This window comes from Mytilus californianus, unplaced genomic scaffold (genome assembly GCF_021869535.1).
Source record: "Mytilus californianus isolate M0D057914Y unplaced genomic scaffold, xbMytCali1.0.p SCAF_1, whole genome shotgun sequence".
Taxonomy (NCBI): Eukaryota; Metazoa; Mollusca; class Bivalvia; order Mytilida; family Mytilidae; genus Mytilus; species Mytilus californianus.
This window is the reverse complement of record NW_026262581.1, coordinates 42,135,968-42,159,333: the sequence shown is the minus strand read 5'-3', so window position 1 is coordinate 42,159,333 and position 23,366 is coordinate 42,135,968. Positions and strand designations below refer to the sequence as shown.

Here is a 23,366-nt window from a genome sequence, read left to right as displayed (position 1 = left end):
ATTTTAAGGTACATAATAAAAGGCTTGTTTTATAGACTAAACTATACATCATTGTTTTAGCTTTGTTTGAATAACTATTTGAAGGTACAACATACTTACATAGCATGATTACACTAAGACTAAGGAAAATTATGAGGAGTAAAAAAGTACTATATTCTATCTTCCTATGCTGGAATATACATATACAATAACTATACATGGTCTAAAAATATTAAATTTATTTGTACAAGGCTTATAGAAACAGATAGAATGTGAGGTTCTGCTCTGACAAAGAAAAATTATGTCTTGAGACAATGTATTGTGTTTGCTCTTTATACTGCAACTTTAAAAATTGTTTCACAAATGAAATATTTTGAGTAAAAAAAAGATTAAAAATTTCAAGTGAATGAAGTAAAAGTCTTCAAACTCCAGCTGGGAAACACAATCATTATAAATGCCACAAACAAGGCATATATGGTCAGTGATACTATAAAAATCAATATTTATACAGTCAATGAATTTTGACTGCACAAATATCACATTTGCAGTATAAATTTGGGCCTAGCAACAAGTTCTAAAATATATTTATTTGACTTTTTTTCTATAGAATATATAGTAATCTACTATTCAGAATACAAACAATCAAAATTGCCTAGTATTCAGGGTTGCTGAAAATATTGTTTTTCATTACACAATCAGCTAGTTGATCTAAAAAATTAAGTGTTTGCTATCATTTTCTTTTGTTCTCATTATTAAATGTTTCACAGTTAATAATAAAAAACTGAATTTATCAAAAATGTTCTTACCACTGAGTAAAAAATTTGTCAGACAAGATGAAGGTCTACTGTTGACATCTACAGGTGTGATTCTGTATGCTCCTGTACAGTAGTTCAGTTCTGTAAAACATCAAAAATCATGCAAATGTCCTTTAACAAATTTTGCCAAATATTTATGAAAATAATTCATTCAATTTTTAAGTAAATGTAAATGTAGAGACCCTGAGGGAGCTGTTTATAAGCTGCTGGGAAGGTTTGAAATAATTAAGAGAAAGGGCTTTAAGGCCCATCCTTGAAATAATACATTTAAATACTGTACACAAGTATATTTTTGTATTATTTTGTGTTTGTAGGATCTTGGTTTGCATTGTTTTTATTTTTAAGTTTTTTCTTATTACAACTCTCCATTACAACAAATCCTTAATACATTGTACTTCCTTAGAAAGGAAATAATGTTCATCAAATTATAATTTCATAGTCAAAAGGCTGTTTGGAAATGAGTTTCAGGAATTGTGATGATATTAATTGGAAACAATGCCCATCTGATAATACTACTATATTGATGGATACAAAATTAAAATTGGTTAAATTAAAATTCTCTAAAGAGCTCATGTTCTATGTTGATTGTGTATATGAAAACCTGACTTTACATAACGATTACTTAATTACTAAAAAGTACTTAAATGAGCAACACGATAGGTGCCACATGAAGAGCAAGATCTGCTTACCCTTCTGGAGCACCTGAGATTACCCCCCCCCCCCCCCCTCATTTTGGTGGGGTTCATGTTGTTCAATCTTTAGTTTTCTGTGTTGTGTTATGGGTACTTATGTTTGTCTTTTCGTTGTTTTTCATTTTTGTCATGGCCTTATCAGCTTGTTTTGACTCATGAGTTTGAATGTCCTTTTGGCATTCTTCACCTCTCTTATATGTATATGTATTTTACCTATAATATTTGATTTCGGTGTACACCATTTCAGCGTAATTGTTTCTGTAGGTAATCCTTCTTTTGATGGGATGACCAAACCATCTGCATGAGCTAAAATATATAAAGGTAGTAGTCAGAATGAAATAATATATTACTGTTTACTCAACTGACCTCTTCTCAAAATGAGGACTGACCTTGACGACTTATTACTTCAGACTGACTTGAATTTATTTTCTTGCAAATTCTCAGGATGATTCAACACAAAAAATAACTAGCTATAGAATTTAAATAATCGGGGATGATTTCTGAACATTCTTTGCTGTCAATATAACATAAAGTCTTAACTAGGCAAAGTGATGCCCCACACTCCATTCTGAAGTAACTGTATTATAACAAAGTCATTATAGGACTTTTTTTGAGATATTATTGTGTCTGGGAGACACAAATGATGCCCCCGCAGATGTAAAGTGTTATTTTAAGTTGAGCATGGGATCACATAGGTCTATGGTTCACTGTAGGAGGAGTTATCCGGAAACGCTATGCACCTCTTATGCAAGTAAATACTCCAAAAAATGACAAAGTTCAACTATCTCCCAAAAGAGCAAATATTAATAAAAATCAAAACCCTGACCACATGCACACCTTCAAAATATGCACAAACAGCCAGCAAAGTGAAACTTCCTAGCATTCAAACTGTAGAAGTTATCCGGAAACACTATGCATATCTTATGCAATACTCCAAAAATACTTCAAAAATGACAAAGTTCAACTATTTCCCAAAACAGCAAATATCAATAAAAATCTAAACCCTGACCACATGCACACCTTCAATATATGTACAAACAGCCAGCAAAGTGAAAACTTCATAGCATTCAAACTGTAGGAGGAGTTATCTGGAAGAACTATATACCCATAATGGAATGGACGGACAGAACGACGGACATGGTTAAAACAATATGCCCCCCCCCCCCCCGCAACTTTCAGTTGCAGGGGCATAAAAAAGATAATGCAAAGTGTGTTGTTGTGAATAGTGTCCTTTATTTAGAAATTACTGAAACAAAAACATCATTATTCTTTTATCAATGAAAATTGTAAGAATTTTTTTTTCTAACTTGTCATTTGAAATTAATTTTTAACAAAATTTAATAGATAATTTTTGTAAATATACAATGTACCACACTTTGCTCTTGAGATAAAATTCCTCTATAAATGAAAACTCTGTGTTTTGAGTATATATTTACTTTTCTATTATAAACTGTGCTCTCTATTAAATGTGATTTTTTTGTGTTGCAATGTGCAGATACTCTGCAGTTGTGTGGCTTGCATGCTCGCAATAAAATGTGGATGTGTCAAATACATTTGGATATGGGGCAACAATCATAAAAGAACATAATATTTTACAGAAGTCATCATTTACAAAAATCAAATGCATTGCACAGAGAACAAAACTATTATAGCAGGATGAAAAAAACTTATACCTGATTTCAGTATATCATCATGAGCTTCTGATGGATGCAGCAATTCTACATCGTAATTAGCGGACGAACTGGCATTTTGTTCTTCCTAGAGAATACAATCATTATCTTGCAATCACATTAAAAATAAAACATTTTCAAAAGTGACAAATGAAAATTATTTTTTTCATGTGGATCATGTGGAAAGCTAATAAAATTTGCTTTCGAATCCAAAAGCATTTGTACTGGAAAAAAATATGATATGAAGTAACATAAGCAAGTACATATTCACATGTGTCTCCTACTGGATACCTCTTTAATATCTAGGTATCATTCCATTCTTTTGAGTTTTTTTTACTTTAGTTGTCTATATTTTTCAATTATTCCAGCTGATGACCTAAATGTACTGAAGCATGATCATACTGTTACATATAACTTGGAATTTTATCATTTTTGTTGTATTTTCAGTTCATCTGGGTTGCGTTCAATATCGTAGCGGCTACATAGGGCTACGTAGATTAATGACTATTGAACGTGTAGCTAGCTTAGCTGCTACATAGATATTGATAGCAGCTAGGCTAGCTACTCGTTCAGTAGACAAAAATCTACGTAGCACTACGTAGCCGCTACGATATTGAACGCAACCCAGTTATTGTCTGTTCTTGTTACTTCAGCCAGTCACGGCTCACTGTGTCATCAATCCCACAACGGATCATACAATGGTAAAACCAATTTCTTTAAAGTTATAAGTACAACTAAGCAACTTATCTTGAAAATAATATATATATATATAAAAATTTGCAACTTTGCTAGTTTCTGAATTCTGTATCCTACACTCATGTGAGAATTTATTCAAATAAGCTATGGTTAAAAATAATTTGCCATCACATTCTGAAGACCATTTCTGAGTTCTATCAGGGTAGTTTGCAAGGATCCCGCCTTACAACAGTTCGGAGGTAAATATTCAAAAAGATAGAAAACATTAACCAGAGGCTGTTAAAATGACAGCAAACAATAACTCTTGAACGACAAAAGTGAAAATCAATTTATATCAAACTTGACCTCAATTTTGTCAATAGTAACAGCATATTAAATTTGAAAAGAATGGAACTGTATAATAGTTCTCCACTTATTGCCCCAATATTTAGTAAAAGAACAGTTCCAATGTCCCCCGCGTTGCACATATTTTATCTATCCAAGGTACAAGGGCAATAACTAAATAAAAAACTTTTTTTCTTTCTTTAAAACTTTTATTGAGAAATGAAAGCTTCTGACAGAGCAAATGCAATGTGATTTCCTTTATAGTTAATATTTTCAAGGGGCATAACTAGTTAAAAATATTTGTTCAGCACTTATTTTCGAAAGTGTCAAAGACATTGCTGTCTGGCATAATAAACCTATGATATAAGTTTCATAAAATTCTTGCAAGAATTGTAAACATGAGAGCACTAACAATGCAATTTTCCATATAATCTATATTTCCAATTGATCTGCACTGATTTTTAAACTCGTCCAAGACATTGCTGATATAAACCTATGATATAAGTTTAATAAAAATCTGGCAAGAATTGTACACATGAGAGCGCTAACGATGCAATTTTCCAATTAACTAATGTTTCCAAGGAGCATTACTCTTTTAAAAATAATTGATTGGCACTGATTTTGCAAATCGTTCAAGACATTACTGATATAAGCAAGTTTCATAAAAATCTGGCAAGAAATGTACAAATGAGAGCGCTAACGATGCAATTTTCCATAAAATTAATGTTTCCAAGGGCATAACTCTTTTAAAAATAATTGATTTGGGAACTCGTTCAAGACATTACTGATAAAAAACTATGAAATAAGTTTCATAAAAATCTGGCAAGAATTGTATACTTGAGAGCGCTTCCAAGACTGGGTAGACGGACGAATTTGCATGGGGGGCAATAAAGTAATATTTTTAAATCAATAAAGGACCATAACTCCTGAATGGCAAAGGTGAAAATCACAATTGCACTTGACCTCCATTTTGTCATCAGTAACACCATATTAAAATTTCTTATGCATCTGGTGAACAGTTCAAAAGTTATTGCACTGAAACAATAGGAGCCAACTGCCTTGCTGTCCACCATCCATACAACCCCAAATCAATAACTGTTTCCTGGTTAATAATAAAACATACCTTCATAGGAATACCTGTTACTGTGGTGGAGGCAAGGTCATATTGTTTCTGGCAAAGATGTATCAACTTATTATATAGAGGTGTACCTGACTGAGTGGCGTGTAATTCACAGGAAAAAGAGGTCGAAACCTGTTGAAAAAACATATTAAAATAAGAAGTGACAAAGATAAGTGGTGCTTAATTCAAATAAATGGGGAATGTGTCCATTGGACAATGCCCCTGCATATAAAGTTGCTTGCATGTCATATAAAGATATAAAGGGACATAACTGAAGAACGATAAAAGTGACGCTACCCAAATTTGTACTTGATCTGAGTTTTGTGGTAATGAAAGAACCTTAGTGAGCGCGCTCACATACCCCACGCCCCCACATTGTCATTGGAGAAATAAAATAAGTGTAAGAAAAAAAAATTGTATCAGAAAAAAAAATTGAATCATAATTTCCTGTCAATATGCACATCTACATAGTATGTCCTTATTATCTACACAGTTGCATGAAATTCTGTTGTGTGGTTTGAGAGGAGTTGCGATGACAAAAGGTTGCAGTAGTATATTGGGTAAATAAGTTCAAAGGGGCGTAACTCCTGGAAAAAAAATTGAATCGTAATTTCCTGTCAATATGCACATCTACATAGTATGTCCTTATTATCTACATAGTTGCATGAAATTCTGTTGTGTGGTTTGAGAGGAGTTGCGATGACAAAAGGTTGCAGTAGTATATTGGGCAAATAAGTTCAAAGGGGCGTAACTCCTGGAAAAAAAATTGAATCGTAATTTCCTGTCCACATGCACATCTACGTAGTATGTCCTTATTATCTGAAAAGGTTTCATGAAATTCTGTTGTGTGGTTTGAGAGGAGTTGCGATGACAGAAGGTTGCAGTAGTATATTGGGCAAATAAGTTCAAAGGGGCGTAACTCCTGGAAAAAAATTGAATCGTAATTTCCTGTCCATATGCACATCTACGTAGTATGACCTTATTATCTGAAAAGATTTCATGAAATTCTGTTGTGTGGTTTGAGAGGAGTTGCGATGACAAAAGGTTGCAGTAGTATATTGGGCAAATAAGTTCAAAGGGGCGTAACTCCTGGAAAAAAAATTGAATCGTAATTTCCTGTCAATATGCACATCTACGTAGTATGTCCTTATTATCTGAAAAGGTTTCATGAAATTCTGTTGTGTGGTTTGAGAGGAGTTGCGATGACAAAAGGTTGCAGTAGTATATTGGGCAAATAAGTTCAAAGGGGCGTAACTCCTGGAAAAAAATTGAATCGTAATTTCCTGTCGATATGCACATCTACGTAGTATGTCCTTATTATCTGAAAAGGTTTCATGAAATTCTGTTGTGTGGTTTGAGAGGAGTTGCGATGACAAAAGGTTGCAGTAGTATATTGGGCAAATAAGTTCAAAGGGGCGTAACTCCTAGAAAAAGAATTGAATCGTAATTTCCCGTTGATATGCACAACTACATAGTATGTCCTTATTATCTAAAAAGGTTTTGTGAAATTCTGTTGTGTGGTTTGAGAGGAGTTGCGATGACAAGAAACAGGACTGACGGACTGACGGGTCAAAAACATTATACGTGGGGTATAATTATTGTGTATAAGTTTCATAACATTTGGTTGAGGCAAACTTAAGTAAGAGAATAGAAACGAAAAAATTCAGCAATATTTCCACTTGTAAAGGGGCATAACTCTAGAACAGTTAAAGTGACGCCAACAAAATTCAAACTTGATCTGTGTTTTGTGGTAATAAACAGTTCTTATATGTTTCATAACATTTGGTTCTGGCAAACTAAAGTTAGAGAATGGAAACCAACTTCGAGACGTACGGACGGACGAGTGTAAAACTTAATGCCCCCTCCGCTACGGCATGGGCATAAAAATATAGTTTCATGTTTTTTGTCATAAAAGGAATTTTGTGTTGATGACAATTCTTTGGTAGTCTCCATAAACTTTTCTAGATTCAAATTAAATTTAGAGCTTAAAATATTGTGTATACACTTGTCTATTGTTGAAGACCATATTTTGACCTTTGGTTTCTTTTGGTTTATTGTGTTGTTGGCTTGATGTCTCATTGATGTATACTTTCATCTCCTTTTATTCATATCAATACAAAAATAATCTGTAAAACAGAGAGACCTGAATTAGTTGCATCTTTTTCTAAGGATATTTAGCCACCTGTCAAATTTTATGATGTACAAGTGCACCTGCATTATGTGTTTATTTTCCTTGGGTAATAATGTATACACTTGACATAGGTGCATCTGTGTTTCTTGATTGTCTTATGTGACTGTCAAATTGAAAATTGAAATCTGCATAAAAATGTAAGGTGTCTATAGATATAAGAAGATGTGGTATGAGTGCCAATGAGACAACTCTCCATCCAAGTCAAAATTTATAAAAGTAAACCAATATAGGTCAAAGTACGGTCTTCAAAACAAAGCCTTGGCTCACACCGAACAGCAAGCTATTAAGGGCCCCAAAAATTACTAGTGTGAAACAATTCAAACAGGAAAACCAACAGTCTAATCTATATAAAAAACGAGAAACGAGAAACACTTATGAACCACATCAACAAACGCCAACTACTGAACATCAGATTCCTGACTTAGGACAGGTGCAAACAATTGCAGCGGGTTTAAAAATTTTAAAACACATCACTATAAAATTAGAATAAACTAGATATCATTGAGATGGGAGCCATCTCTGTGGGTCCCGCTGCGAATAATGTGTAGTAAAAAATTTGTATCTTTAACATTGGACATGGGGTTGTCAACTGAAACCAAAGTTTTTGACCTTGACCTTTGACCTAAGAAGTTGTACATAAATTATGACACACCCTCTGGTGTTGGTTTTTATTTATATCAAGTATAAACTTTGAAATCATAACGGTTCTCAAGATATAGAGAGGACATGATCTTTACCATAGGACATGGGGTTGTCAACTAAAACCAAAGTTTTTGACCTTGACCTTTGACCTAGGAAGTTGAACATACATTATGACACACCCTCTGGTGTTGGTTAATATACATGTCAAGTATAAACTTTGAAATCATAACGGTTCTCAGATATAGAGCGGACACAATTTGTTACGGACGGACAGACGGACGGACGGACGGACGGACGGACGGACGGACGGACGGACAGACAGAAGGACTGACTGATCACTATAGGGCGTCTGCCATTCGGTGGGGCCCTAATAAGTCCATAGATTTCGTCAACATGTATGAAAACCATTGAGCATACATATGTAACTTTATATATGTGTATCTTTTGGATCAGGTAATCAAGAGAGGCAAAGAATACCAAAGGGACATTCAAACTCATAAGGCTAAAATAAACTGACAACGCCAAGGCTAAAAAAGAAAAAGACAAACAGACAAACAACAGTACAGAAAACACAACATAGAAAATCAAAGACTGAGCAACATGAACCCCACCAAAAACTGGGGGTGATCTCATGTGTTCTGGGAGGGTGAGCAGATCCTTCTCAACATGTGGCACCCATTGTGTTGCTCGTGTAAGTACAAATTCCGGTGATATGTCTAATTTGGTAGGTCATATTCGGGGGAAGGGGACGAGATTATAGTTACGACAATTGGAACATATCCGTCGTCATCTGTGAAACAGATATTCCATAACGGTCAACCAACTCTTGATGGCCTCCGTAAAATTTTCAAAGGGATGATTTCAACTTCACCACATGGAACTCTTGGTTTAATAGCTTCCTGGTGAGCAGAACCCTCTATCAAGGAAATCCTAATAGGAAACACAAGCCCTGGAATATCGTACCAACTGGGAGATATATACTCATTATGCAGGTGCTGCTGGAATGCTGCTACATAGAAATGGAAAGTTCACAATTGGGAAGCTGAAATCATCTCTTTTGTCGTAAAGTTTTGTTTTCAACCGACCCTCATTGTCAATTTTTAGATGCAAGTCAAGATATGAGGCAGACTTAACTGTATCTGTTGTATCCTTTATCTCAAGTTCGATGGGATAGATGTGTTCAACATAGTCACCAAATTTTGAATTATTTAGTGAGAGAACATCATCTATATAGCGGAAAGGGAAATTAAAGGATACTGGTAACTTCTTTATCTTCCTAAGAAGTTCCTGTATGAAGTCAGCCTAATATGAATAAAGGAACAAGTCGGCAAGAAGAGGAGCACAGTTTGTTCCCATGGGAATGCCGATTGTTTGTTGAAAAACACATCCTCCAAACGTAATAAATATATTGTCAATCAAGAAATCAAGCATCTTGATAAATTCAGTTTCAGAGAATTTTTTGTTTGAATCAGAGTGATTTTTTACAAAGTAAGATTAATCCCTCCCTAAGACTAGAAACTTGAATCTACATGAACCATTCTTTTTTATGAAACAAAGCATAACCAACTCTTTTAATTTGTCTTTTAGTTTGGAATGGGGAATACTTGTGTAAAGTGTAAAAAAGTCTAATGTTTTAATAATATTACAAGATGAAAGAGTCTTAGATATACTTAAAATATGCTTCACAAAAAAGACTTCTTAAATTTTTCTTTGCCAAAATGCTACAGTGGTCAAACTTATGATTGCACGGAACATGTTGTGAAGTTTGTAGGGCAGTGAAAAAATATAAAGCTTATTTGAAGCTGAAAGTGTGTTATTTAACAATGATATGGCACTTAAAACAAATAAATCTTATTTTCGAATATCATGTCTTGAATTCCATTTCTGTGTAGGTTAATTAGTTTTCTTGGGTTGCTGTCACATTGTTGTTCCCCCTCATCTCCTTTTATTTATGCTAGCAATTTATTTTGGGTTATATTTTTTGTCAACAAAGAAAGATTAATCTGCAAAAATATATTTTTTTGTATGCACTAGCAATAATGTTACCTGACGAAGGGGTTTATCTGCAATTTTACTGTCATCTCCAAATGGAACAATGTGTATAATAACTAACTCACAATGCTGTATTGGAAGTAATCTGGAAAAAAAATCACAAATCAGTGATAAAACCAACAACTGATGGTTATGAGTTGTCAACTCCATACATTACATTACATTACCAAATACACATAAATCATCATATTGAACAAATGATCTTTCAATAAATCTAAATATAAATGTATCTGCTGCAGTTGTTACAATTCTTGGTACCAATTGTCACAGGTTTATTTCTAATTTTGTTGTAACTGTGTTGTGAAACAAAGACAGTCTATTTTTTTTTCAATAAGATAAACAAAATGAGTAAGAATATATAAAAATCTTCCTGGATTCAGTTTTAACCACTTATAATCATGAAGCAATGCACTAGATCAAGACATTTATTAGTTGATGTTTTAAACCTCATCTTTTAATTCATTTAAAACAAGCCTGTGTTAAATATTTAGACCAGATATAAAACAATATAAAACAGCCAATATTATATATATCTCCTTGTCTAAACTTTCTACAGACACCCTTGAACTGTTAAGAAATATAACAAAATAATTTAGGTAAGTTCACCATAATTATGTTTTCATGCATTCTGACTGATATAAAAATGAGGAGATGTGGTATGATTGCCAATGAGGCAACTATCCACCAAAGGAGTAGGGCCACGAAGGGTTAAAAACGGCCCTGTCTCAGAAATTGACGTAATTACTGCAGAAGGATCACTAACTAGTGTAGTTCATAAAACGATAACCATTAGACTTGTAACTGTGTTTGTATAATTTTCCAGGGCGCCAGAAAAGACCAAGGTACAATGGTATTTTAGCCATTTGCGCGTAACGTTAAAATTGTTTCATGAACGTTCTAGTAACTTTATAATCATTTTACCACAAGGATTGTTTTCCAAACTATTTCTTAAATCTCGTCCATATATCTTGTTTTTGTTTTAACTCTATTAACAGAAATTTACTAATATTAAGGCTTAAGCTGCACATAAGCGCTTCAATTAAATTTTTTATAGGTGGCCCGAATACTCGTTTTCTGTATTGATATTCTCGAAATAGAAGTTGCAGAGACTATGTAAACAAACATCATTCTATAGCATAGTTCAAATTAAAAGTCATAAAGGATTTTAAAACATAAGCAATGAATGTCTTCTATTGGGCAGAAAGAATTTAGATTGACAGCTGTAAAATATCTTGGCGAGCGAAGTACAGTCGTAAAAAATTATGAGGATAGTTGATCACACCACATCATCTTATTTGTATATGGAAAGAAAACCGTGATTCACTTAAACACAGAAAAGTTTATTTTCTAGTAAAGAAGTAAAAGATGAAAACACAGATAAAGATAAACATTGTGAATAGACAGTACATAGCATAACATGTACTTCAATAATCATAGAACACATTATAATTGTACAGAAGTCATCAGACACCAGAACCACGCGTGCACTCATAAACATCATTCTCATTCCGGAGGATTACATGCTTACTCTCAAAGCAACATTCAGAATTAAACACATGAATGAACAATAGTTTCATATAATACTGCCATTCATACGTCACTGACCACATTACATAGTACTGCTATCTCTAATTGTACCTAAAGCGCATGAAATATGTAGTCATCTGTAAAAATTGAAATATAATTCTTTCAAATGGTTCAATAAATCCTTTTTATATTTTCCCAGAACTTTTTTACTAGAAAAAGTAATAGTTTAAAGGTAGTGGCTATTTTGCCGGCGCCGCCAAAATTGAAAATATGCTATTTTGCCATTCTCGGTAAGCGGAAGCCAGCATGCCAGTAAAAAAGATTTTGTTTACAGATATGCAATTCAAAACTGACTATTATTTCAAAACTAAGTTTAATTTAAACATTTTTGATTTTGAAGCTATGTGATTGATCTTTTAAAGACTGTATAACGTTTTTATCAAACCGATATGCCATGAGATTTTGTCTTTCATTTTTTTACAGCATAGTTTAAAAATCTCAGATTTTATTCTTATGCATATATGGAGCATTAGACTGATATTAGAAGTAATTTCAACTACATTTTTTATATGATTTCATTGCTTCAAATGGATGCTCATAGTTTTTATTTTTATTTCTTTTTACAAATTCTTATTTTCACTTGGACTCATACATGTTTATAAACGATTATATGTATCTCAAATATTGTGACATTTATCTTATTCAACTATATGTCGAATAATAATTTGATTCTTTTATGTTGACAATGCACATTTCGTAGTATTTTTCACAAGTAAATATTAAAATTCACTCTTTACAAAGAACCGGCAAAATAACAAATTCATTATATTGCCGGCAAATTAGTCATTGCTATCGAAATATGCTATTTTGCTTGTTTTAATTAAGATATTTTAATCAAAGACGACAAAATAGCATATTTTCTATTTTGCCGGCGGCGGAAAAATAGCCACTGCCTAGTTTAAAAAACTCAAAAATTTGACAGAATACTCATTCTCAGTTGTCCGCTGTGGACGATTTCATTTAGCGATTTAGCTATTTTCAATTAAATCTATCCGACTTTTGCATGTTTCTATCAATTACGTTTTAAAAGAACAAATACTTTTATTATTTTATGATTCATGTTCTCGTTAAACATGTTAAAGGGGCATTAGCTACGAGATATAGAAAAAAAAGATTTTTTTTTGGTTTCCACCATTAATGAAAGTGAAATAATAATTCACTTTTAGGCTGCTAGGTTCAGTTTTGTCAAAATAAGCAAAGAAACATCGCTTATGAATTATTCACTTGCAAGTGGATAATTTGACCTCATTAAATCCGTATTCATGTGAACTTCAATTGAACTCCTTAGCTAGAGATGGATTACGCATGAAATAGGCGTGTTCAGGTATTAAAAGAAAAAGAATGTCAACATTGGAAGTGAAACAAGGGTAAATCATTTGGTTGACTGATTCGATCTACAAAAACTTATTCTTATACAGGTAAAAACGATTATTAAGATATTGATTTAACCTATAATATCAAATCAAACAGACCTAGAAAAATCCAATTGCACGAGTTTGCTATCTATTTATATCTTTGTTTATGTTTATATCGGGTAAGATGACCGTCGGCAGTCTTCAGAAGGTCGCCTCGATGGTTAATTAGATGGCGTCTAGACTAAAATACACACGAAATGCTGATACATACTATCGAGTCTATGCACTGTAAATTGTTTATTTTATACTTTTTTAATTTGGATATACGTTTTAGTATGTTATAAGTCGAATATGAGTCAAATCGGTGAACATGAATTTGACAGCTAATGCCCCTTTAAGTTTTAAACTGAAATTCTTTTTTAATGTTTTCACAATTGTCAATTTATTCTTAATTAGCTTTTATCTTGTAATCTTAACTAGTCTTGCTCGTGGTTAAAGTGTTCCGGTATTCCACATACAACTATCATTCTTATCTCGAAAAAAGTTCGAGTGAATTTTGTTATTAATTTTATTATCATTTGGTCAAATCAAACAGATTCATGCCTCAATCTGTATGAAAAAAAGAAGATGTGATATTATTGCAAAGAAGACAACTTTCAACCCAGATACCGAATGACGTGCATGGATTCATTTAAAAACTAATAGAAATCCATGAATATCAGGGTTTTTTTTATTTGGCGTTGATTGTAACGATATAAGTGTATGTAAGCTGCATCCATTCAAGTAATGTATTATCTGTAACTATAATTAATATACAAGATCAATTATTTTCGTCTATATATAATAAACTGCTTCGCTGAGTGCAGCTGGATACGCCCGCAGAGGTCCAACCCTGAACAGTTGGGGCAAAAATGGACACAATATTCAAGCTTGATACAGGTCTGAATTTGGATTGTAATTAAATATTTGACATATTATAGGTTTCTGAATAAATGTAGTCAAAGAACTTGAAATTGGTTACATGAATTGAATTTATATTCAATTAAAGATTTCTTGCTGTTGTGCAATACACTATGCTGTTGCGCAATACTTAGTAAATCTGTTGTCAGACTATAAACAAATAAAATTTATAAAATTCTAAAGGGAGCTTACATCAATAGATATAAACAATTCACCAAAGTTTCATAAGAATTGCTGAAAGCATTTTTGAGTTATTGTCTGAAAACTGGAAAATCCCCCCTTTTTTAATGAATAAAACCCCATAACTCGGAAATGTAAAATCTGAAATTTATAAAATTCTAAAGGGAGCTTACATCAATAGATATCAACAATTCATCAAAGTTTCATGAGAACTGCTGAAAGCATTTTTGAGTTATTGTCCGAAAACTGGAAAATCCCCCTTTTTTTTTATGAATAAAACCCTGTAACTTGGAAACGTAAAATCTAAAATTTATAAAAATCAAAAGGGAGCTCATGTCAATAGATATAAACAATTAACCAAAATTTCTTGTAAGTTGGTGAAAGCATTCTTGAGTTATTGTCCGAAAACTGGAAATTCCCCCTTTTTTTAATGAATAAAACCCCATAACTCGGAAACGTAAAATCTAAAATTTATAAAAAACGAAAGGGAGCTCACGTCAATAGATATAAACAATTCACCAAAGTTTTATGCAAATTGGTTAAAGCGTTTTTGAGTTAATGTCTGACATGTTGACGACGGACGGACAGACGGACAGACGGACGGACGGACAACAGTATACCATAATACGTCCCGTAAACGGGCGTATAAAAACGGGACCCAAAATTAAAAATCTAAATACACGGTTAGATTTGGCATATCAAAGAACCCCAATAATTCAATTTTTGATGAAATCAAACAAAGTTTAATTTTGGACCCTTTTGACCTCAATATGAACCAATTTGATAGCGGGGTCCAAAAATAAAAAATCTAAATACATGGTTAGATGCAGCATATCAAAGAGCCCCATATATTCAATTTTTGTTGAAATCAAACAAAGTTTAATTTTGGACCCCAATTTGGACCAACTTGAAAACTGGGCCAAAAATCAAAAATCTAAATACATGTTTAGATTCAGCATATCAAAGAACCCCATATATTCAATTTTTGTTAAAATCAAACAAAGTTTAATTTTGGACCCTCTGGACCTTAATGTAGACCAATTTGAAAACTGGACCCAAAATTAAAAATCTAAATACACGGTTAGATTGGGCATAACAAATAAATAAATGTGGTCAAAGATTTTACAAATCTAATGTGCCATACTGGTCTTCCTTTATAAATATGCATTTCTTTAAACATAATTTAAAAGCAGTGTATGGGAAGTAACCAAAACGTTTATATTTGGATTACCTCCCTTACACTGTTTTAAATTATCTTAATTGTTCATTAACCATTACTTTATACATAATTTAAAAGCAGTGTAAGGGAGATAATTTCAATGATGTATTTGATTTATCTCCCTTACACTGCTTTAAATTATGTTTTGTACTAAAGTATTTGTCCATTAATGAGGACAACCTTGTTTTTCCCCCTTTTTTGCCCCTTATTCTTAAATGGTTTGAGCAATAACCCCCCAAAGCAAATCCTAACCATCCCTTTGTGGTATGGAAACTTGTAGTATAATTTAGAGAGATCCATACACCGTTCCACAGTTATTGTCTGGAATCTAGAAAATGCTTATTTTTGGCCCCTTTTTGGCCCCTAATTCCTTAACTGTTGGTACCATAACCCCCAAAATCAATCCCCACCTTCCTTTTGTGGTATTGAACCTTATGGTAAAATTTCATAGAGATCCATTCACTTAAACTAAAGTTAGAGTGCGAAAACTAATGCGTCTTCGGACGACGATGCCGGACGACGACGACGCCGGACGATGACGTTGATGCCAACGTCATACCAATATACGACCACAAAAATTTTTTTGCGCTCGTATAAAAAGGAGATGTGGTATGATTGCCAATGAGACAACTCTCCACAATGTATGTTTTCTTTAAAGTGAAATGAAATGTGAACTATTTTTCAACAAAAATGTTTTAAGAGTTTTCAAAAAGTTTGCTTAGTTGCAAAAAGTACGATATAAACAAATAGGTTTCAAAAAGATGAGCAAGAGGAATTCTGAGATAAACGTCAATGTGACAGCTACCTAACAATGATAAAATTAATATTCTATTCTTCAACTACACTCTGCTCACTGCCACTTTCGTCCATGGTATGTGGGATAAATGCTGCATCTTCATGAGAAGCTCATCAATTCTGGACTCCATGTGTGATGTCCAGATTTTGTCTTGTATACCCTAGATACCAGAGTATAGAGGCAATGTGCGCAAATTACATGTTCTCGTCCAGAATATGCATCTAACTTGCCGCTGGACGTTAAACAGTCATCCATCATCATGAAACAAACAACTCGTGTAGTAAAATGTTTTTTTCCCAAAAAGTGAAATAATAGATGCGTAAATATCTTCTCAAAAGATTTTAAAATCTTTAATCATTTATTTTATTATGTTAAAGGTCATTATTGTACTGTAATCTTAGAGGAGATATGATTGATAGTTGTTTGACGAACGTCCAGTGGCAAATACTTCATGCATATTTATGACGGAGAGCAATTTAGAGAATCTATTTCAAACAGGAAACAAGAAATTGCATGTGTTGTCATTGAACATAAGAGAAAATTCCCCAAAGGGGGGGGCAATAAAGAATCATAACACTAATAAGATCATACAACACCATGAACATATAGAGGCGACAAAAAAAAATAGCAATAAAAAAATATAAAAACAGGTAACTACAGATTGAACACGAACCTCGGGCCACCACAAGAAACGAAAAATCAGAAATATAAAGTTATCTCATAGATAATTCATTCATTGTAAGCAGCCATTTTTGTTGATCGCTTGTAACATAGTCTCACTCAAATTTAAAAGAAACCACCAAAAAGGGACCAAATAAACAATTGCTCCTTGTATGCATTCTGACCAATTATGCACGCTATCCCGCGTGAATATCAGATATTTATTTGAAGTTACCCAAGCTATATGATTGTGTGGATAGTTTTGTTTCATCTTTATTTCAGTTTTCATTGAAAACAAATATTTGTTCTGGTTGAATGTCACGGACCGTATACACCATGCCCTCTCATGGCGTCGTAATTTTTATTTTAATTAAAGAAATATTGAAAAGCTTATTTAACCACTGTGCAATATGATATCAAAATTCTCACGTGGTTTCTTCTTATGTCCTACGATTTTCTATGTATGTTATTGTTCAAAGTTCTGTAATCTATTTACACCATCCGTACAGTAGTAATTATGTAAAATGTTAACTTGGCATGCCATACATGATAGAAAATGGGGACGTGAAAGGAAGCTATTCATCAAAGCGTCAACATGAGATTACATTCTGCGGAGGTTATATTTCGGCGATTTCATCTTTAAAAAAAACAAAATATGTGAATCTAAAAGGAAATTTGTATTAAATTGTTATGTTGACACCCATGTCGATCTGCTGGATGAAGAATTTTACGGAAAAAAACTACGGCTCTAATTTAAAACTGTCATATTTTTGTTTGCATAGCACAGACCGGGCTAATTATTACAAAATAACGTGGAAATGAACTTTAAAATAATTTGCAAATTCATAATTTTTATTTCCACTAATTGGTCTTGTTTTCTAATAAAAACAGTTATGAGGACGTTAAAAACCTCGCCAGATCGGCGGTTAACGAAGCTTCGCTTAAAAAGACTTGTTATTCCATTTTCTTCTTTTTTGTTTGTTATAAATAAGAGAATAATAAATTATAGAATTTATTCTATTTGTAGCAATTGTACAAGTTCTTGGTACAGTTAATTATTTCGTCACAGAATCTATCGTACCTCGGAAATGGCGTTGAATCAGGATTTGCTTGTTTGCAAAAGTTAAAATTTTCGATGTGGCCACAGGCCTCGACCACGCTAAATATTGTTGCAAACTGAGTCAAAGTGTCAAACAATCAAAATAAGAGTAAAATTACTTTGGTCGGGGCCTGTGGCCAATGCGAAATTTAACCAGGAAGTGTGAAATTCTTTAAGAATTTGGACATTTTGAGCGTTCCGGTTGATTCCGGGTATTACGTCACATAAATGACGTCACAAAAATATGATTTTATACTATAATAACAAATAACAATATACGTAGATATGTTTTAGCTATAAAGGATCCACCTTATTTCTCTTTTATTTTTTGTCACCTCACAGGGCCAATATCGGCACTTCGTGGCCATACTCCTTTCAAATGAAGTGGATGTAAGCAATTATAGGCAACCGTACCGCCTTCAACAATGAGAAAAACCCATACCATATGGTCGGCTATAAAAGGCGCATTGAGCATTTTTTGTTTCAGTAACTATCAAGTCTTTTTCAAAAGCTCTTCATAGAAATAATCAATTGTAAGAAAATATATTGAAAGATGAATGGTCTTTGCTGTAATTTGACAATAATACATGTTTAAAATATTTTTTTTTAAAAATGCATTAAACACTGGAATCATTTACAATAATTCTAAAATCCAAATTCATTTCTTCAGCCATATAATATCATGTCCCAAGTGAACAACAAATGTCACAAAGATATTGTAACCAATCCTTTAAATTAGTCTATTAGGAATAGACTATTATAAGTTTTGAAAATATATATTGTACTGGGTAACACTAAGAAGCTAGAGTACTTGTCTCAGTATCTTGATATTTTACAATGACCTGATATTCAAACATGTGCAGTACAATTAAATATTAATATTTTTTTTAATCAGTTTGCCTAAATGAAAAAGGTTATCAAATGAGTAATATTGCATTTCTAGATGGCTTTCAGTTACTGCAATGGGGAGTGGTATCATTGCATCCATTTTTTCAAAGTATTGTTTGACATGTAAGTCCATTTTTGCCATCTGTGACGTATAGTATTGAATTACCAGTAAGTGCTTTTCTGTGTTGATATGAATTATCATTGATATTGTCATATTTATAAATTATGATGACTGTTAACAAAACTTTGAATTTTTAGAAACACTGAAGATTTTATACTCCAGGAATAGATTACCTAAGCTGCATTTGCAAAACAATTCCTAATTAAAAAGGGTCCTCAATTACTCTTCAAATTCGTTCTTTATTTGGCCTCTTAATTTTTTTTTATTTGAAAGTCACTGATGAGTCTTTTGGAGACGAAACGCGCATCTGTCTTACAAAATCATAAGCCTGGTATCTTTGATAATTTTTTTTTCATTTTTTTTTTATGGACAAATTGTCATTCTGCATTTCATCTGTACATTCTATTTTACAGAGATAAAAGGGAAAATACGAAAAATTTACGAAACCAATTCAAACAAACAATCATTGCTTTTGTTTATATTTCAAAGAGTTGTTTGTCCTTTAAGGAATTTAGTTTTTGATACAGATATCTGATATTCATGTTGAATTCATTCAAAAAGTCTGCCAAGTTTTCTTATGACGTAAAATCCACAAACTCTAAAATGTTTACGTTTAGTTTATTAATGCTTAAGGAACATATTATTTGAACTACCAGTATACTGTTACTGTTTTACAGGAAATTACTGTGTGTCTGACACAACTGATTCTTTATTAAATCAATCATTCTTCATATTTTACAATTACGTTCAATCTCATAATATTTCATATACAGAAACTAGTCAACAAAGTTATATACATGAATTTCAAAAAATATCTGATAAAAGAAGCAATGCAGGAAACAAAAAAAAAGTCTTAAGAGATATGATTATCTTATTATATCATCATTCCTTTAATTTCTATTTGTTTCATGATAAATTTCGATTAGAAAGTTGAGTTTTTATATTCCATATTCAACAAAGCAATAAGGAGAATTTTTATGATTGGATAAGGATATTTCTACTTTTTAGTGATTGCTTGATAGCTAAGCAGCTGTAATCAAGATATTAGTGTCAATAATAATTTGAATGTGACCAAATATTCCTTTTATCTTTTAAGACAATTAATGACTTGAAAATAATTTGCTTGGTGAAGGAAAGTTAACTGGAGGATAGTGATGGAAGCCATCACAGTCAGGGCCTTGCAGGGTTAACAAGTAAAGATTAATGGATTATTTGATTTCCAACATACCTTATAGCAATGAAAGGCAGAATTTTTATGATGCACTACTTAAATTTAACCCCAAACTGCAATGGGTTTTAAAGCTGAAACATATTTGTACATGTATATGTATGTGGGTAGCTTAAGTTGAGCTTTGTTTTTATTCATGACTTTTTATGTATTAATGTTTTCTTCGTTGACTTACTGAACACACCATTAACAATCATGCGGATCGAGTTTCAAGTGGCTTTAAAGCAGAAATATTTTTCTACATATGCACAGGGGTGACTAAGTTGAATTAAGTTTCTGACCTAGACGTTCACTGTAGGGTTTTCTTCTTTATACACGACATATCTGCTAGTAGTGGTGAATAATCATGTCTTAGTTTTATTACCAAACCCCAAAGTACTTGAAAGTTAGTGAGCAGAAACCTATTTTCTACACATGCACAAGGGTGACTTAGTTTTTGACCTTGACATTCGCTGTGGAGTTTTCTTCTTGTATGTGACACACCTTCTAGTAGTGGTAAAAAATCATGTCATGTTTCATCACCAAACTCTAAAGGGTTTAAAAGCTAGAGCAGAAAGGATTTGTGACAGACAGGTGTAGAAACGGACAAGCCAATTACTATAGGTCTTTTGTCGATTTATCTGTGGGGCCTATTTTATATTTTTTATTCACAGTAAATATTTTCTTTTTCTAGTTATTTCTATCAATAATATGTTGACACAGAAATATGTCTTGCTTGTATGTAATTTTGCTAGTTTAATGAAAATGTTGAAATTAAAATGCACAAACTTTAACATGTAAACTATGCAAAATTTCTATTAGTCAATGTTCATGGCTGAAGGGGCAGGGCTTTGTTATATCTGTGGAAATGAGATGTGCCAATGCTAATACAACTGTATACCAAATATCATTTACTTACCATTAGGGGTTCCTCTTAGAATGACCTAATCAACAACATCTTTGTCAAGTCAAGAAAAAAAAGTGTAAAACAAAAATGTCCAACTAAATATGTATAAATTATATATTTATTATTCACTTGAATTACTGAAAATCTTGCTAAAGGTAGCAAGATTGTCAGTAATTCAAGTGAATAATAAATAATTTATACATTTTTGTTCCCTTTTAAATGATGCCAAAAATATGACATCAAGGATATAACTTAAAACTTAGTTTTTTATTTATGGTTGTAGTGTTCTATAAATAATCAATCTCATATTTTGATTGATCATAAAGAATTTGCCCATACCAATACATGCATTAATTTCTCAATTTACAGTATTTCATATATATTCTTTATCCTGAAATTGTACATTTTGAAGCTTATTGTAAATACAATGTTTTTGGAACATACATGTCCCAGGTATACAACCTTCATAATTAAGGCAAATCATTTCCAGCACCAGCCCTTCTCCCCTTACCTTTCTTTTTCCATGTATAGAAAAAAAAACATTCCCCTTACTATTATAAAGGATTATTGTCCATATATAAACACGATAAATTTTGTAGCTGTATAAAAACAAGTCTCATGAAATGTCCATGATAACTAACAGTCTATCCTTCAAGTCTGTAATTCTCTCATAATTCTGTACAATAATACCTTATGTATGGCTGATAAAAAACAATTTACAATGTCACTAAGTTCTTTCTCCTTATCAATGTATTTTATGTGACTTTTTTACTTTGTGATCTGAAGTCATATGGAACTTGTAGTCTATTCCATAATATGATAAATCAGAATCTTAAGTATTGAATTATAAGTGAAAACAATTTACAAAATAAACTATCAATATGAATAAAAGGAAATTTGTCCGGGAATACCTTAATGAGACAGCAACACATGGTCACCAAAAATACCAAAAGAAATAATACATGTCAATCTCTTAATGATCCAGAATCAAGGCCAATCTTAAAAAATACTGAAAGGAATAAAACATGTCAATCTCTTAATGATCCAGAATCAAGGCAAATCTTAAAAAATACCAAAAGAAATAATACATGTCAATCTCTTTATGATCCAGAAGCAAGGTGAATCTTTAAAAATACCAAAAGAAATAATACATGTCAATCTCTTTATGATCCAGAAGCAAGGTGAATCTTTAAAAATACCTAAAGAAATAATACATGTCAATCTCTTTATGATCCAGAAGCAAGGGAAGGTGAATCTTTAAAAATATAAAAAGAAATAATACATGTCAATCTCTTAATGATCCAGAAGCAAGGTGAATCTTTAAAAATACCAAAAGAAATGATACATGTCAATCTCTTGATGATTCAGAATCAAGGCCAATTAAGTCTCTATAACTTCATGAACTTAAAGCTTTCACATTCCGACAACACTATCATACTTCTGATCATCTAAGAAATCAAATCAAGGTGAAAAATAAATATATATTTTTCTGATTTTATCCATAAACTTTTTTTTAAACTACAATTGTTTCAAATCTGTAGTGTTTTTGGTTCATTGACAAGACATTTGAAGAACCTACAATTCATAATCTATAATTAAATTTTATTTTTTTTGCAGTATCTTTCTTATATCCAATTAACCTTAGACATGACCAAAAAGAGATATAACAAGCTATTATTTCAACTTGGAATTATTTTTAATTATGGAATTAGCATAATTTCTTGTGCTTGAAAATTTTAATAAATTCTATGTTTATTCTGTATTTTAATGTTCTGTGTGGCGCACAACACTTTCTATTACAAAGAAGAATGCACATTTTCAATAGAATGTACTGTGTGGCGCACAACACTATCTATACAATATATATTGTATGGAAAGTTTTATGCTCTGCTCAAAACATTATATAATGCAGAATAAACATGGAATTTATTAAATTTTCAAGCACAAGAAATTATGCAAATTCCATAATTAAAAATAATTCCAAGTTGAAATAATAGCCTGTTATATATGTAACTGATATTAAACAAGTTAATCTGTGAGCTACTGCTCACTAATGATACCCCCGCCCCGCTAAAAGTATAAGGTAAACAGGAAGTTGTTGATTGATGAATCTGAAAACGCATCACACGGCATAGCTGACACATATAAACCCTGAAACCAAATTTCAGAAATCCTTGTAATGTTAAGTTCCTGAGAAAGATGCGTC

At 32.3% G+C, this 23,366-nt stretch overlaps 1 protein-coding gene across 1 annotated transcript in view; it reads right to left on the bottom strand.

Annotated features, from left to right (window-relative positions):
- Nucleotides 1–23,366, bottom strand: part of LOC127702024 (integrator complex subunit 13-like) — a 108,420-nt gene that overhangs the window by 12,437 nt on the left and 72,617 nt on the right. Inside the window, exons 5-9 of the mRNA XM_052206003.1 lie at nt 10,176–10,266; nt 5,300–5,428; nt 3,160–3,244; nt 1,700–1,792; nt 786–875 (exon numbers count right to left, since the gene is read on the bottom strand). Of these exons, the coding sequence (XP_052061963.1) occupies nt 786–875; nt 1,700–1,792; nt 3,160–3,244; nt 5,300–5,428; nt 10,176–10,266 (488 nt within the window). The remainder of the gene's footprint in view (nt 1–785; nt 876–1,699; nt 1,793–3,159; nt 3,245–5,299; nt 5,429–10,175; nt 10,267–23,366) is intronic.